Genomic DNA, 16,327 nt, shown 5'->3' on the forward strand with positions numbered 1-16,327 from the left:
ATGTTCAGCCCCAGTTAGAAACCACTGCAGCGGGCTAGCGCAGGCAGAGCCAAGAGTTCAGGGGAAATACAGGGCCCCTCCCAGGCGTTCTGCAGGAACCGGTATAGAGACTGCTCTTCTCGGTGCGGGAGCTGTAGATCTGGGTCTCCAGAGCCCTGGGGAGCTGGCAGTCCTGTTGGCAGTGAGAAGTTAAGTTCTCAGGGGGACAGCTCCTTTTAGGCTCCTTCGGGACTGAATGGAGACTCCCACCTGGCGTAGAAGTCCCTGTGAACGGGAGTCTAACTGTTCACTGCTGCCTAGCACAAAAGCCAAGGGTGCTTTTTGAAAAGCCTCTTCGCCACCCTGTTGCTTGGAAGCTGCTGGAAACCAGCCTCGTCTAGTGTTGTTTGTCCTTATCCCCCACCATCCAGATAATACACGTGATCAAATAAACCGAAATTTCCATCCTTGGAAATTTACAGCATCATTAGCATATCAAAGGCTGGGAAAGTCCTGTGGTTATCAAAAACAAAACAAAAAAACCTTTTTGTAAAAAAAAAACAACAACTTTGAGTTAAACAAACTTATTTGCGTTGGAAGAGACTCTTTACTCTCTTACCTACAGCCGAGCAGTGCTTCTTTAATACCGTTTTTTTGGGAAAGAATGGCCAAGACACTTTCCTAGGGTTAATTTCTGACAGCTGAAACCTTCTTTTAAAACCCTCTTTGAAGTTGGGCCGAATTAACAAATGGAAGGGTTGGCAGAGCTGTTTACTAATTCATAACTACACCCCCCTGCTTTCTTTGTGTTGCTAAGTACTATAATCTTTGACCTGAAAGGAAGAATACTGCTAACAAGTAAATATTTAAAAGGCCCCGCGAAGTGCAGTGTGCATGCGTTTGTGCCTGGGGAGCCTGTCTGCTGGATGAAAGACATGACTCACTTTTCATCTCCTAAATAGGCCGTTGTTTTACAGTAGGTTGAAAGGAAGTACTTTAAGTGCGAAGGGTTAGATTCCTCTTTATTTTTAGATTTCGCCAGCCGCAGGCTCCTCTGATTGGAAGGTGGCGCGGTGAGTCCTAATTCCTCGGCCGTCTGCGGGTGAGTTAGCAGTATTGTGAATGAATGAGCTCTGTGCTACCAGAGGCGACTTGGAACAGTGCGAGGAAACGGAAACATGACTCATGGATGTGCTTGACGAGTATCAAGGGGCCTCACTAACTTCAGAGTCAGCCCCGAAGGGTGGCAGAGCCGGCAGAGCCCTGATGGGGCCGGGCGACCAGGCTCCGGGCCCTGCGGTGCCCCCGCCCACCTCGGGGACAGGGGTCTCATCACCACACTTCTGTGAATAGACGGGAGGTGCGATTGGTTAGTGGTGGCCAGGATAGCTTCTGGCTTGAAGATTAAATGAGTTTTAGAATTGGGATTTTCTGGCTAGTGTGGGACGTGTGTGTGTGTGTGTGTGTGTGTGTGTGTGTGTGTGTATGTTTTAATGGGCTTCAGATGGGATTCATGGAAGATCCGTGAAACAAACCTTTATTTTTAAAATTAGAAGTGAACTGCTGTGACAGTTGAAGCAGGGGACTTCATAACCGGCAAGGAGGAAAAGCAGACTGTGGCGTGCTGCGGGGCACTGACTTCGTGTGGCTGAGGCATTTGGTGTATGGGATGGTGCATCCGTGATACTGTGGGGAAAGGGTCCTTATTGTCTACAGGCAAAGTGTTGCTCTATCCGGGTTTCTTTTTAAGAGCTATAAAATAGCACCCAGGGACACTGTTTGATATGCTGTAGTTTTTAGAAAATATTTTGATCACCCTACTGAGATATAGCCACAGACATTTTTCCTTAAGAACAGCAACCTGGCCCAGCCGGCGTGGCTCAGTGGTTGAACATCAAACTATGAGCCAGGGGACCTAGGTTTGATTCCCGGTCAGGGGGCCTGCCTAGGTTGCAGGCTTGATCCCCAGTGGGGGATGCAGGGGGCGGCTGGTTTGTGATTCTCTCTCATCATTGATGTTTCTGTATCTCTCCCTCTTTTTTCTTGTCTGAAATCAATAAAAACATATTTAAAAAAAAATAACAGTAACCTTCCAGTTTTTAGTTTTGTACGAAACAGTTTTAGTGTTTGCACTACAGCAACTTTCAGGTTTTATTGAATGAAAATAACCTTGTGTCCTACTGTGATAATCTGGCTCATTTAGTGCAATGTTTTGGGGAGGAAGGAGCACAGTTTTCTTGTGGGTAACGATTAGTCCACTGTAGTTTTATTATGGTTAGGGAGACACATTAATTGTCATGAAATAACTGTGAAAACAAAAAACAAAAAAAACAACAACAAATCCAAACAGAACAAATGAGCCTTGCCAGTGTGGCTCAGTGTTTGAGCGCCCGATCTATTAACCAGGAGGTCACAGTTTGATTCCTGGTCAGGGCGCATGCCCGGGTTGTGGGCTCCTGGGGCGTGCAGGAGGCAGCTGACAATGGTTCTCTCCATCACTGATGTTTCTGTTTCTCTCTCCCTGTCCCTTCCTCTCTGAAGTCAGTACAAATATATTTGAAAATAAACTTCAAAATATTTCCAAATACTAATTTTCAGAGTTAAATCATATTTGAAAGTTTCTATAATTTTATCCATTTTTTCCCCCCTGCAGCTTAGGCCAGTGCAAGATTCACTGCCAGTGTTTTTTTCTCCTTGAAAAATTGGTAGCAGCACCATCTTACCTATTCTTTTCTTAAATTATCTTTTGCAAATTCTTAAGTTCAAAAAGCTATGTTTGACAGGAACGATTCCCATATATTGAAGCTTCCTACAGAATTTGACTTATAACCCCAGTAGGTGGCGGTATTGCTATTCTTGTTTTGTGTGTTTTTTTCTTCTATGGGAAACTGGTTCAGAGAGGCCTGCCCAAGATCAAATTGTCAATAAATGTATTGAAATCAAGATTGGAATCCAGCTCTGCCTGATTAAAATATCTGTGCTTTTCTCTCTCTGTTTTACTGGCATGTTGTTGTTGTTTTTTTTGGTTGTGGTAGTGTGTGTGTGTGTGTGTGTGTGTGTGTGTGTGAGAGAGAGAGAGAGAGATAAAGCCTTACTTCTTATGTTATTAATATATATTAAGTAAATATTTACTGAACACAAAGTCAAAATTTTTCTTCCCAATCAATTGGTGGTTATCATTGGTAGACAGGAGAAGGGATTTGGGTGGTCAGACATCCTAAGTTACCTTTAGCAAACTGAGGCTTGAATCCTATGTGACCAGCTTCCTGGTGCCATGCAGGTTCTCAGAACGGAGAGTGTGGATACGGAAACACACAACCACTTTGGAGAGTCAGCAATGATGCTGTGGAGGAGGCACTGAGATGACTCTAGAAAGGCTCCTGGAAACACATCATGGCTATGGAAGCACATTGATTGTCATGGGGGGGTCTCCTAGGGGAGCCCCCGGATTGATGGCGAGAAGCCTGGGTTTGGTTAGCGATGGTGGCTAGTGAGCAGGTGACAGGGTCCGGGCTGTGGCGGGAGGGTGATGAGGCAGGAGACGGATGCGAGAATGGAGCACAGGGGGTCAAGCTGAGCCCGGTGCTGCCAGAGCTTTCCTCAGGGGAAAGGAGAAAGGTAGAGGGACGTCTGGACTGCTGCCAGGGGAGATGGGTTATCTTTAAGTTTGAATGTAGAGGTGGGAGTAAGGCTTAAAGGAAAATCTAAAGGTTGGGAACAGCTTAGGAAGATGTGAAAGGTGAGAATAGAAAAAAAACGAGGGCCCGGTTAGGGATGGGCAGCCAAACTACGGCAGGCTATCTTCTCTGTTCAGGAGGTGGGTAGGGCGGAGAAGAAGAGTTACAGTGAATGCCAAGTGCAAGGGGCCAAGAGGAGTTAGTGCTGAGCCAGAGTTTTTACTGAGGAGCAGAGCGACTGGCAGGAGGCATTTTGTTTGAGGTAGAGGGGATCAGAGGAAAAGGAACCCTGGATCTGGAAAAAGAGATTGGAAACGCAAAGTGGGGAGCCAGTTCAGTCACACTGCGGACAGCCGTCAGGAGGCAGGCATGAACCAGGGGAGGCACGATGGGAGAAATGGGTTTGAGGTGAACAGGAGGGTCTGGTGCTGGCTGGGGTGTGAAGGTCCCCAGGCGATCAGAAGCCTTGTGGGCATTGCTGGAGCCCCTAGCCTATGCTGAGCGGCAGGAGGCGAATTCGTGCTGCCCAGCTGCATGCTGCTGACCTGGCCCAGTCTTGAGACGCGACTCCACCTGTGGGCAGGTTCTGACAGCGCCCAGCTCACGACACGCGCATGTTAGGTTGTAGCACACGTGCCCTTCAGGGAGTTAGCACACAGCCACGAGCCCCGGACTTGATGAGTCCCCCAGAGAATTGATTCCTGGGCCCTTTGTTCCAGGCATTCTGTGCATCTGGGGCGAGGCCCTGGCATCTGTATTTTAATGAGCACCCCCATGCCATTGATCATGTCAGTGATGGGGCAAGTTTGGGAAACACGTAGGCGCCTTGGGTGTCTCTTAAGGGCTGGACACTGTCCTCTGTGGTACTGCTTTTTCAGCTCCTCACCCGTGCAGGCCAGCATTGGTACAAAAGATACACCTGAATTTTACGCTGTAGGTAATTTCAGCGAGTGGATACTTGACTGTTTTTATTTTATGAGGGTTCCTTCTAGGATCCTCCACTGGTTCTTAACCCACTCTGGGCCAGTGTTTGAATACACTCTTGCTGGGCTTTACGGAGGTTAGGTTGTTCTGTTCTGCCACCTGCTGGCCAACCACAGGCAAACCGTGTGGTGCTTTGAGGACAAGGACTGCCGCTTATGTCAGACAGGGTTTCACACGCAAGTTTCAGTGGCGCCTCGGTGAGGCAAGCTCTTATTTCTGATAGAGCCATCTGCTCAGCGTGAACCTTTTACACTTAATATTGCAAATCGGACAGCGTTAATTTCCTCCTCTCTGGAGCTTTTCTCCAGCCCGGGTGTTAATAACAACAACACATTTTGAGAGATCCGTTTGCCGTGTTAATGTCACAGAGTGTTTTCTCTGTGCCTTGGGTCTGTGCTGTGGGTAGATGATGCTGGCGGTTCCAGGCCATGGTGAGGGCAGGCAGGATTCACACTAGAAAAGCTGCTTTATCTCTCTCAGGAGCAGTTTATTTTCTGTGTGGTGGCAGATCATCATCATCATCATCATCATCATCATCATCATCATGTTACACTGTTGTGGGACCCTGACTCTGGGTCCTAACTTTTCCCATGACTTAAGCCTGACAATTAATTTCTAAGAATTCTAGAGAGTACCTGTCAGGCCACAAAGCCACAGAGCTTGAGGCCCTCAGCTCCCAGGTTTCTGGAACTTAACCAATCAGCAGGAAGCATAGGACTTGTTTTCCTACAGCCTAGAACCATGGTTGGCAAACTGCGGCTCCAGAGCCACATGCGACTCTTTGGCCCCTTGAGTATGGCTCTTCCACAAAATACCACGGCCTGGGCGAGCCTATTTTGAAGAAGTGGCATTAGACGTTTAAGTTTAAAAAATTTGGCTCTCAAAAGAAATTTCAATCGTTGTACTGTTGATATTTGGCTCTTTTGACTAATGAGTTTGCCGACCACTGTCTAGAAAGCAGTGTCTGCTTGGTCCTTGGGGCATGTGCCCCTGACCCCACCTGGCTCCATGGACACCCAGGTGCAGAAAACTTCAGAGAAGGCTACTTTCATGCTTAGTAACTGATGTGCTTTAAACATTTAAAAAAATTAGAATTAGAAAAATGACAGGCTTCTTTTTCCCTTTTCCTCTTGAATATTATTGATTGAAACACAGAATTAGCATCTAACTTAGCTCTATCTATAATGAAAATATAAACACTCTCAAAGATTAATGGTTCTTAATTGGGGAACGGGGTATACTTTCCATAGACCATGAAGCTTTTTAAAAATACAAGTGTCAACAAAAAAACCAAAACCCAATCTATGCATGACTTACCGGTTACGGGTCTTTTATAAAAGGTGATTTGGATGTTCACACATGATTGAGAATCAAGGCACTAATACAGTTTCCGTTGGGCCTGGCCCATCATCCTGTGTTTCTTTGCGCAGCGACAGGCCATCAAACCTTGGGACTTACAGTGTCCCAGGGACTGTGCTCAGCTCTGGACCCTGGGTCCTGACAAACGCTTACCCATCATCCCCTCTGTCCCTGTCCCTCTCTTCTATCTTTACAAGGCTGGTGGCAAAACATCTTCTTAGACTATTTTAGTTATACTGTAGTTTGAGGCCATCCCTTAGATCAGTGGTCGGTAAACTGCGGCTCTCGATCCACATGCGGCTCTTTGGCCCCTTGAGTGTGGCTCTTCCACAAAATACCACGTACCCTAATTAAGTTAATCACAATGTACCTACCTATATAGTTTAAGTGTAAAAAAATTTGGCTCCCAAAAGAAATTTCATTCGTTGTACTATTGATATTTGGCTCTGTTGACTAATGAGTTTGCCGACCACTGCCTTAGAAAGATAAATTCAATTTTGAACTTTGTTCAGATTTCATCGCAATCTCATTTTGTAGAAGGCATCTTTTCTGGCAGTGGTTGAACATATACGTGTGTGCTAATTCTTAAGTGACTCGGGTAATTTAAGTAATGGCATTCGACCTGATGGTAAATGCAGGCTGCAGCCTGCTATAATTGCTGCATGCTGAATAAGCAGTACTGTAAAACGTGATAAATTAAAGACTATTTGACTCCATTCACATTTTTTTTCTTATTTTGAAATGTAACTTACATTTAGCTAAGTATTTTCTTATCAGCTATAACCAATAATGTATGTTTTATGAAGCTATACATTGGTGCTTTCCTCCTATATTAATTTTTTCCCTAGAAAAATTATCAGCAGAGTGAACATTAGAAAATGCCTGGATACACACACAGTGTGTGTGTGTATGCAGTTTATGTGTGGTTTGATGAATTTTGGAGTTGTCTATTTATTTTTTGCTGTCATTCTTTATGAGGTAGCTACCCCTGTGCTATTTTTGCAATCATTCCTTTTAATTTGTCAGCATTTCACACTTCTCTTTGAACCGTTCATTGCCTCACATCACTTTGGGAAATGTGTCTAACAACGGACCCATGTGCAGTTACTTGAGGATTTTATCCTTTCGGTGAGATTTGCCTGCACAGTTCTCACCCTCACAGCTCTGGTGTAGAATCACTGTTTCCCTAAGAGGAATCTGACTCCCACTCCAGCTCACCATCCCCTTCCTGTAAATCCCAGGCCTCCTTTTAACCGCCTGCTTCTGGCCTGACCTGGTGTCCTCCAGCCACACCTACTTCACGGCCTGTCAGATCCAGGGCTGCCTCTTACTGCTGCTGCTGCTGCTGTTGCTGCTAAACACAACCTACCGGTTATTGACGCCAGCATTTTTTGTTAGTTTTTATCACAACCTGAAGAAAGTTCCCGGCGTCTGTGATGCAGGGGTTTGAGCACAGGAATGAGAATCGAGGGCATTGCTCACCTGGGTGCCTTGGGAGGCAGCACTGTCTTAGTGCTCCCCGTATCTCAGGGGGACACGGCTGGGGTGGGAGGGAGACTAAGGGGGAACCTCTGTAACTCATGCCTTCCCTTTGCCTGCCAATCTCTGTCCGCCACTCCAGTCCGCCAGCAGCGGAAAGGGTCTAGTGTTTATTTTGTAGAAGTACTTCGTCCTTCTTTGAGGTTCTTCGTGCTGGCATATATCCTGCCAGGATAGCGTATCACAGAAACAAAGGCTCTCTTGATGGAACATCCATTGCGACCCTGGGGAGCAAATGCTTCCACTCCAAATTTCTGAATGTTCTACGTGTTTTTTAGGTCTTGGTTTTCTAAATTTCTCCTCATCAAGATGAGTTCATTACTTGAAGACTGACAAATGTGATTGCCCAGGGAAACGGAAGTAGTCACTATCACATGAGATTCCTACCTAGAGATTTTAGTGACAGAGATTTAGAGATTTTAGTGACAGAGATTTTGATGATGGCCGGTTGGCGAGTTGGCAATGCACATGACTGTAAAAACTGTTGAGCTGAAGAGAAAAACACATGAAGATAAAGCTGTCTTTACGTTCGGTTATGTTTTCCTGTTCCAGAAAGCTTAAATTTGTTAAGCTTTTAAAGAAAATACTCTTATGCAATGAGTGAAATGTTCCACTCTCACATCAGTGTTTCTCTTTTTCACTCTCTCCCTTCTCTAAAAAGAATAAAATAATAATAACATTTAAAAAAATTTTAATTCTTCAGGGGCAGGGTCCTGTCTTTTATGCTTTAGTATCATCCTGTCTGGCTGATATCCTGGATCAATAAATATAAACTGCTCCCTTTATTTGGGCACTTGCCCATCTCTGGGAATGCCTGGGATAATTGCAATAATCCTATCTATCTATCTGTCTGTCTATGTATCTATCTATCTACCCTGTTTCCCCGAAAATAAGACAGTGTCTTATATTAATTTTTTCTCCCAAAGTTGTGCTAGGTCTTATTTTCGGAGGATGTCTTATTTTCGGGGGAACACAGTATCTATCTACCTACCTATGTTTCTGTCTCCCGTTGTTTGAGGAGACATTCTTGAATCTGGCTTCTGGGTACTACCAATAAATGCATTGTAAGTACTTTATGCCTAATTCTGTTTACTTACATCTTTACATCTATGATTTGTCTTGGTCAATGAAATCACTACAGGTATTAGCAGTTTTAAAAATTTTTATTTTGTATGGGTTTCAGGTATATAGCTTAGTGGTTAGACAGTCATATACTTTACATAAAGTTCCCCTTGGCAGTTCATGCACCTCAACTGGCACCATCTATAGTTATCACAATATTACTGACTAGCCCTGGCCGGTGTGGCTCAGTTGGTTGGAGTGACCTCCTGTGCACCAAAAAGTGGAGAGTTCAATTCCCAGTCAGGGCACATATCCCCGTTTCAGGTTTGATTTCTGATCAGGGCAGCTGATTAATGTTTCTCTCTCACATGGATGTTTCTTTCTCTCTCTCAAATCAATTTTTAAAAATCTTTAAAAAACCACTAGTATTAGTAACTATATTTCCTATGCTTTTCTTACTTCCCCTTGGCTACTTTGCAACTACCAATTTGTGTTTCGTCAGGTATCAGCAATACTTAACATGTGTATGATAGTGCAATAAAAGTTGGCTGAATTGATAAAATGTCTGTTAAAAAGATGACATATTCAGTGTGCTCTATCGAGCCATAGTGAATAAAGTTTTAAAGAGAGCTAAATAGAATAAACCCTTTGGAAGGTCCCTTAAGATTGACTGAAAATTTTTTTGTCTTAAACATGTACCAGGGAAAACTAATGTAAGACATTTTTTCCATTGCCACAGAAAAACTAAATTCACACAGGGGCACTAAATTCCCAGACTGTGCGGATTACCAGGGAGAATGTGGCTACTTTTCTGATTTTGGTTTGTTAATTAATTTGGTTTCTTAACCCAGTGATTCTGAGCAGGATCATTGGGTTCTGGAGTTTTGGGAGATGGAAGCTGTGTAGACCGTTTAACAAATTTTAAAAATCATAGAGCTTAGCAGTTAACAACCCTCTTCCTTCTCAAAGTAAAGCAGTACAACTCTGAATAATGGAATTTATTATTAACTCTTTAATTTGGGCTACATATACATTTTCTCAGTTTACAAATTTTACTTTTACCTTTTTGGGATTTAGCAATAAAGGACTGATCACCATAGAAGTCTCAGTATCTCCTTTTCCAGAACCATGTTAAGATCAAAAGAAGGAGGTAAGTCTTTCTCCCCCATTTGTTCAGTGCTGTGTGTAAGGGACGTGAGGATGGAAGGTGAGATCCCTGTCCTTGGGAAGCATGCTGGCCCAGCCCTGAGCTAGCTCGACGGTGGCCTGTGGACTGGCAGCGCCCGGGGCCTCTCAGGACTTCGGAATTTCAGGCCCTGCCACAGACCTGAGTCAGACTCTACATTTTAAAAGATCTATGATTTATGTGCATAACAAAGTTTGCAAAGGACTGGTTGAGTAAGGAAGGAAAAAAAATAATTATAAGGATCACCGGAGAGGCACCAAGTACAAAGGAGATCATGATTAAAATATATTTTTAATTTGGAATTTTATTTCAGTTTGCGAGTAAATTCATTTTGGTCTTTCTATATATCAGTTTTAGGGGTTTTCCTGAACCCTTTGGATGGGGACATTTTCATTAAGGCTGGGACAGTTTGGATGTTCGGTTATTGATGCCAAGTAAGCCTCTGCGGTCCAAGGTATCTGTCGGTGATGGCTCTGTCCCGGGCAGCCTTCAGCCCCCTGCAGAGCGCCCGCCCCAGGGAGGGAGAGCAGGCGTGCCCTGCCATATTGCCCCCATATCAAGTGATCCCGTGGGAACCGTGGGGCTAAGGCGTAGAGTGCCAGATCTGTGCAGGCGTCCTTTTCAGGCACGAGGACACTGAACGGTGGCACTTAGGCTGTGATCCTCCATAAACACAAATGCTTGTCTTTAAGCTTCCCATTTAGGGAGCCAATCCTTTTAATTCCATTGAAAGGGGCTTCTTCTGACTCTTAAAGCTAGAGCTTAGTGAAAGGGCAGTGTTTGCTTTTGAATATTGAAACAGTGGTAGGTGAGGGGAACCCTGAAAACAGGCCCTTCCTGAGTAGGCAAGAGGCCGTGCTTTGTCTTCCGTGACTTCTCTCTCCCTTGGGGGCCAGGAGGTGGATGGGGAAGTGGGATTTAGTGAACTGTGGGAATTGGTTTACTTACTTCTGAGTAACTGAGGTTAATGTTTTCTTTTTTTAGTTACAAATAGTGCGTACAAATTACCTCAGAGAAAGATTTCCATTTAAGTCTGCTCTTAAATTATGTATAAGAGATGACAGTTGGACAACCTACTGTACCCTGTCCTAGTAGCTAAAGGTCCCAGTGGGTCGTCCGGGTGATTCATGTGGTAATCTGATAGGGTGCACACTCCACTGCCCCTGCCCGGGCTGGCTGCCCGAGAACAGGACACAATTTAGAGTAACTCTCCTCACTCCTGTATATGTGTTTTTGTTTTTGGTTTTGTTTTGTTTTTCCCAGTTTTGTCTTTGTTCATAAGTGTTCTGTCTGTGGACCCCATCTCCAGCCACACCAGCCAACCCCACCAACTCTTACCTGTATGTTAGCCCTGTTCTCTGCTGGTTTCTGACTTCAGGGTTATGTCTCTCCTATTCCTCCTTCCAGATTTGAAGGGGAGGGTCAGGGCAGAAAAGGCACACAAGGAAATTAAAAGTCACAGTGTTCATTTGTGGCCTCTGAGGCCAAGAAACTGATGATTTCTTGAAATTAGTTCCCACTCCTGGCGGGCGTTTTACACAGATGGCAGGTGGACCGGTTCCAGGCCGGAGTGGGCTGAGGGGTTTGTCTGATCCAGTCCTGTCATGTGTAACAATTTTCATTACATAAAAAACTTCTGCTTGAGCTAAACTTTTTTTTTTTAAGGATGGGTACATATTACAACATTAAATACTGTATCTTTTGGCAAGGACCTTCCAAATGTATTCAGTCTATCCCTGTGACTCTTGGTAGCAACATACATAAATCTTCCCAAATGAATGGGCATTTGACTCATTGGGAATTTCCAAAGAAGGTGATCCTGGAACTTCCCTTAGTGAGATAGTCTGGTGCCTCCCAGTTCTGATAGTGAACTTCCTTTAGTGTGTTACTTAAATCGTTCCTGAAATAATATAGGGCGACTTCTTATCCTTTTGTTAGTTGTCAGTGGTAAGCTTCTCTCCACCCTCAAGGGCCAAGAACTCAATACACCTGGTGTAGACCCCCAGCCATTCCAGCCCGTGGGCTTCCATCCTGTAAGTGCAAGGACCAGGGTGCTGGCCAGGAGGCCGCTGCGACAAAAGGCATGCATTTCCCTCTGTCAGCCCTCCTCCACTCCCACCCGCACCTGCAATGTGAGTAGGATTATCTGGCTTCCCGACGCCTGAAGCTCCGCTGTGCCACGTGGTAGGAAGAGAGCGGTTATTGGCATAGACGATGACAACAGACGTGTCTGTTTGACAGCCTGACAGTGAGCGGGGAGCTGGGAAGGCACTGCACAGTGAGGGATGGGGTGGAAATCTGTTCAGCACGCCTGTTCCAAAGGTCTAGGAAGCGTGTTCTCTAGTGTAGATTTTCATGGGGGAAATTGTTAAATTAAGATGTTTATCACACTGAAGACTACAGCTGAAGCTATTTGAAAAAGACAGATTACATTGTAAAAATCAGGATTTTTCCACTGCAGGGTGATTGGGAACACGGGCAATAATGTACAGGAAGCATTAGTACATAGCACAAGCAGACACGACCCTGGGCTGGGAGGGGTGGACGTGCAGGGCCCTTGGATTGATAGTCCAGGTAATTAAAATGTGGTTCATCTTAGTTGCCAAGTAATTATAGTTTGAATGAATGGAATAGCTTTTCAAGCACCCCGCTTACTGCTATGGTCTTCTAAGCTAATTGGAATACATATCGAACATGGATAGTTAGAATCTACATGTTTCCTCCAAAGCTGATTTAAACCATTGTGCTCTATCTTGTCACGCAGGAACTCAGATCTTGTTGTCACAGTAGTTAATTTATCCGACCTTCTTTTACATTAAACAAAGGTATTAATCATCATGGCCTGACAGAACAGAAACATGGATGAGCTAGTTACTGTGCAAATGTACCCACCGGTCTCGTGGGTAATGGGAAACCCATTAAGGTTTTTGGGACATCAGCCTAAGTGTGTACTTACTTTGAAGGAGAGTCAGGAGTCTGGTCCCTGAACTGACAGGTGTCCTTCCTGGTTGCTTGGCAGGACCCATTCCTCCAGCCCCGCCCCCAGCTCTTTCCCAGATGTGTGTAGGAACAGGTGGTCCTGGAGGAAAGCACACCAGGTGCTAATGACATCCATTCGTCTCTGCCATTGTGTGTGCTGGTGGGCGTGCTCCGAGGAGCCTGAGCCGAGGAAGGCACTCCACAGCACTTACCGTATAGAAAGAGCAGCACAAGGTTTATTTCAGAGCTTAGTTATTTCTCTGTTAAAAATGGAGACATCAAGGAAGAGACATTGTGCTTCTTGTTTGGGGTCCGTGGATCCTTAACGGAATGGGTGTGGTGAATCTCTGAAATGGGAAGCAGCATTTGAGATGTTTATGTATTTTCTAGCACGATGGTCCTTTTTTGCTTTTTATATTTTGACTAGAGGCCTAATGCATGAAAATTGTGCAAGAGCAAGCCTTTCTTCCCCTGGCACCTGGGACCCTGGCTTTCGTCTGGAAGGACGTCCAGTTTAATTAGCATTTTATGCTTTTATTATTATAGATTCTGAAAAGTGCCTTTGAGCCCTAGCTGGTTTGGCTCAGTGGATGGAGCATCGGCCTGTGGACTGAAGGGTCCCAGGTTCGATTCTGGTCAAGGTCACATGCCTGGGTTGCAGGCTTGATCCCCAGTGGGGGGCATCCAGGAGGCAGCCTATCAATGATTCTCTCTCATCATTGATATTTCTATCTTTCTCTCTCCCTTCCTCTCTGATATCAATAAAAATATATATTTTAAAAAGTGCCTTTGACACATAAAGAACACTGGGTGTTTGAACTTTGATGTTAGCCAGGTGCTATACATAATTTATATAGTTTTTCCATTGTGCTAGACTTAGGGGTGTCGAACTCAATCAGAGAAGGGGCCAAAATCTAAAATCCAGCCTAAATCGCGGGCCGAATGGTTTACTGAACAGTCATAAACTGACAATGTCATAAACTGACAGCGGAGTGCAGTGATGACAGCGCAGTGCGGGCCACATTGCAAGGCCTGGCGGGCTGGATTTGGCCCGCGGGCCTTGTGTTTGACACATGTGGAGTGATCAAAGTGGAGATATCACTCCAGTGAACTAGCGGAAGCAGGTCCAGGGTGCTTGGTGAGGCAGCTAGCAACCCCGGTGAGTGGTGATGCTTTCAGCCCAGCGGTGTCTGACATGACCTAGTCCGTTATTGACTCCTTGCTGTGACGTTCGGTTGCCACATACCTTTCTGGGCCTGAATGTCCCCACCTGTACATGGAGGGGTTTAAACAACATGATCTCTTAAGGACCCTTTTAACTTCTAAATTGAGTCCATACCTGTGGCTTTACCCTTCAGGCCAGTGCCTGTCCTCTGTCGAGGTCCCCGTGGTGGTGTGAGCTCCACCCCAGGAACACTCCGTGTTTTCCTACAAGTGTCCCAACCCTGGTAGCTAGTAGAGCCCTTCTCTTAAAACCTCAATGAATTGTAGGTAAATGACTTTTATATAGAAAAGATTCTTAATACATAAAGTATACTTAATATTTTATAAGTTAAAAATCCTACTTTTATAATTTTAAAATCACAAGTTTCTTTTCTATTGCAGTTTGCTAGTTTTGATATATTTGCTCAATTCACAGTAAAGGGAAGTGAGATGGACCCAGTTCTCAACCTGTTGCTCATTAGCCTCACACTGAATAACATTTTGGAGAGGGGATGCCAGTTTATGATGGAAAGTTGCAGGGACTCTTAACGCTCCTCTCTCCTCGGAATTTTGGAATTACATTGGCCTGTGGCTGTAGGGATTTTGCATGTCATGACTAAGGTTTTACATAGGGGCCTGGGGACTGGAGCCTGCAGCTAATTGCTGTTAGCATGGCTTCTCCCCAGAGGAAGGTCATTCGGAGCTAGTGAGGAATGGCCCTGGGGTTGTGGGCTGCCAGGGGGCAAGCAGAAGAGGGTCCTTAGCCCCACACTGGCTGCCCAAGGAAGAGAGGAGAGACCATGACAGGTGCAAGAATGGCCGCATTTCACCTCTGCTGAAAGCAGGGAGTGAAGGAAGAGCTGGGTCAGGTGTATCCTCTTTGGATAATGACATTCCTGAATCCACCTAGGAAGGCTGGATGTGTCTGTCACTCTATACTTTTTTGAAACCCTTTCTCAAAACCCCACCCTGGGAGGTGTGGTCTAATAATCAGCACGTGGTTGATTTTTATCCCCGAAGTCTTGTTTTCTGCATGGACTTGCTTTTCTGAGCTTTGCCGGAGTTCAGAAGTTTGAGCTGCCTCTGAAGTGCTGGCTGCGGAGAGGCGGGGTTTCCCGGCTCCAATGAGGTGCCTGCAGTGCGGGGAAAGCCTATCGGCTTCCACAGGAGTGCCTGCTCTGCAATCCAAGCGCTGGCCACGCAGCCTGTTTTATTGTTTGTGGAGTCCTGTGGATCCTGCCGGCTCCTGGCCCGGGCAGAGGGCGAGGGGGCGGTTTAGGACGCTGCACGCTGAGCTCGACTTCTCCCAAGTCCACCTGTGCAGTGACCTCTCAGCCGGGTGCCTGGGTGGACGTGGAATCTCTTTCTCCAGCCGAGGAGCTCACGGACGGCTGGCTCTCTGCCCGTGCGAGGAAAGATGCCTGGGAGCGGAGTAGGATTACAGGTTGGGATGCTAGGTGCACGGCAGAGAGCCCGAGTGCTTTGGTTCTGCTCTTCACTAAGTCCTGACAAGTGTTCCTGAAAGGAGCACCCTGCCTGGTTTTTTAAATTTTTCCTTTTAATGTATTTTAATTTTACTCTGGTGTGTGTGGCTATCAATGTTCTAGAAACCAAGTAGCACCATGTGGCTGGAGTAAAAAAAAAAAATATTTTTTAACCCTTCATTTCCTTTTTCTTTGTCATTGAATGACAGAGACACAGTCTTTTTGCATACAGCCATCCGCGCCTGACCCTCAGCGTTGTCTGAGTAAGTGGGAAGGAGCAGGCTCGTGGAAAGGACCTGGACCTGTTTTTTTTTTTTTTAAAAAAGAAGCTTTTTGCTTGCAGGGCTGTCCTTTGTCTAGAGCGGATTTCGATGTGAAAAGAAGATGAAAAAGGAAGGCTCTTCAGCTTCCTTCAGACTCAGGTCCAGCCCGGGCTCGCTCTCACGTGCTGTGAGTTGGGTGAATTTCTCCTCGCTGTCCAGGCAGACAAAGAGGCTGTTTCGCAGTGACGGGGAGCTCTCCGTGTGCGGGCAGCAGGTGGAGGCGGACGATGAGCGTTGGATATACAGAGCCCAGCCCAGGAAAGGTGACTTGATTCTTTGTTCGTTTAAACATTTTTTTTTTTTTTTTTTAAGTGTGCCATGTAGAATTCTTTGTCTCTAGCAGTGATGTCCCTTCACGATTTTTGGCCTCGTGAGGCGTTTTGGGTGTGTTTTGTGTCGGAATTCAGTGTCATTCATTTGTTTACATGTCTATAATAGACAGGTCCCTCCAGCTAGATTCAGCTTGAGGGGGTGCCCCTTAGAGAAGGATAAAATAGCAGTTATCGGTCCTCAGCCCTCTCTCCCCCCATCAGATCATGTGACGTGGTGAAA

At 45.5% G+C, this 16,327-nt stretch overlaps 1 protein-coding gene across 4 annotated transcripts in view; it reads left to right on the forward strand.

Moving 5' to 3' along the window:
* Positions 1-16,327, forward strand: part of NHSL1 (NHS like 1) — a 192,229-nt gene that overhangs the window by 62,715 nt on the left and 113,187 nt on the right. Inside the window, exons 1-2 of one of the 4 annotated variants that reach the window (XM_084890651.1) lie at positions 15,196-15,412; positions 15,796-16,038. The exons of 2 other annotated variants lie outside the window; for them this stretch is intronic. In XM_084890651.1, the coding sequence (XP_084746777.1) occupies positions 15,837-16,038 (202 nt within the window). In that variant the 5' untranslated portion in view covers positions 15,196-15,412; positions 15,796-15,836. Of the gene's footprint in view, positions 1-15,195; positions 15,413-15,795; positions 16,039-16,327 lie in introns of those variants that run through there. One more of the 4 variants, XM_084890653.1, reaches the window with a different exon arrangement.

This window comes from Pipistrellus hanaki (genome assembly GCF_964339955.1).
Source record: "Pipistrellus hanaki genome assembly, chromosome: 7".
Classification (NCBI taxonomy): domain Eukaryota; kingdom Metazoa; phylum Chordata; class Mammalia; order Chiroptera; family Vespertilionidae; genus Pipistrellus; species Pipistrellus hanaki.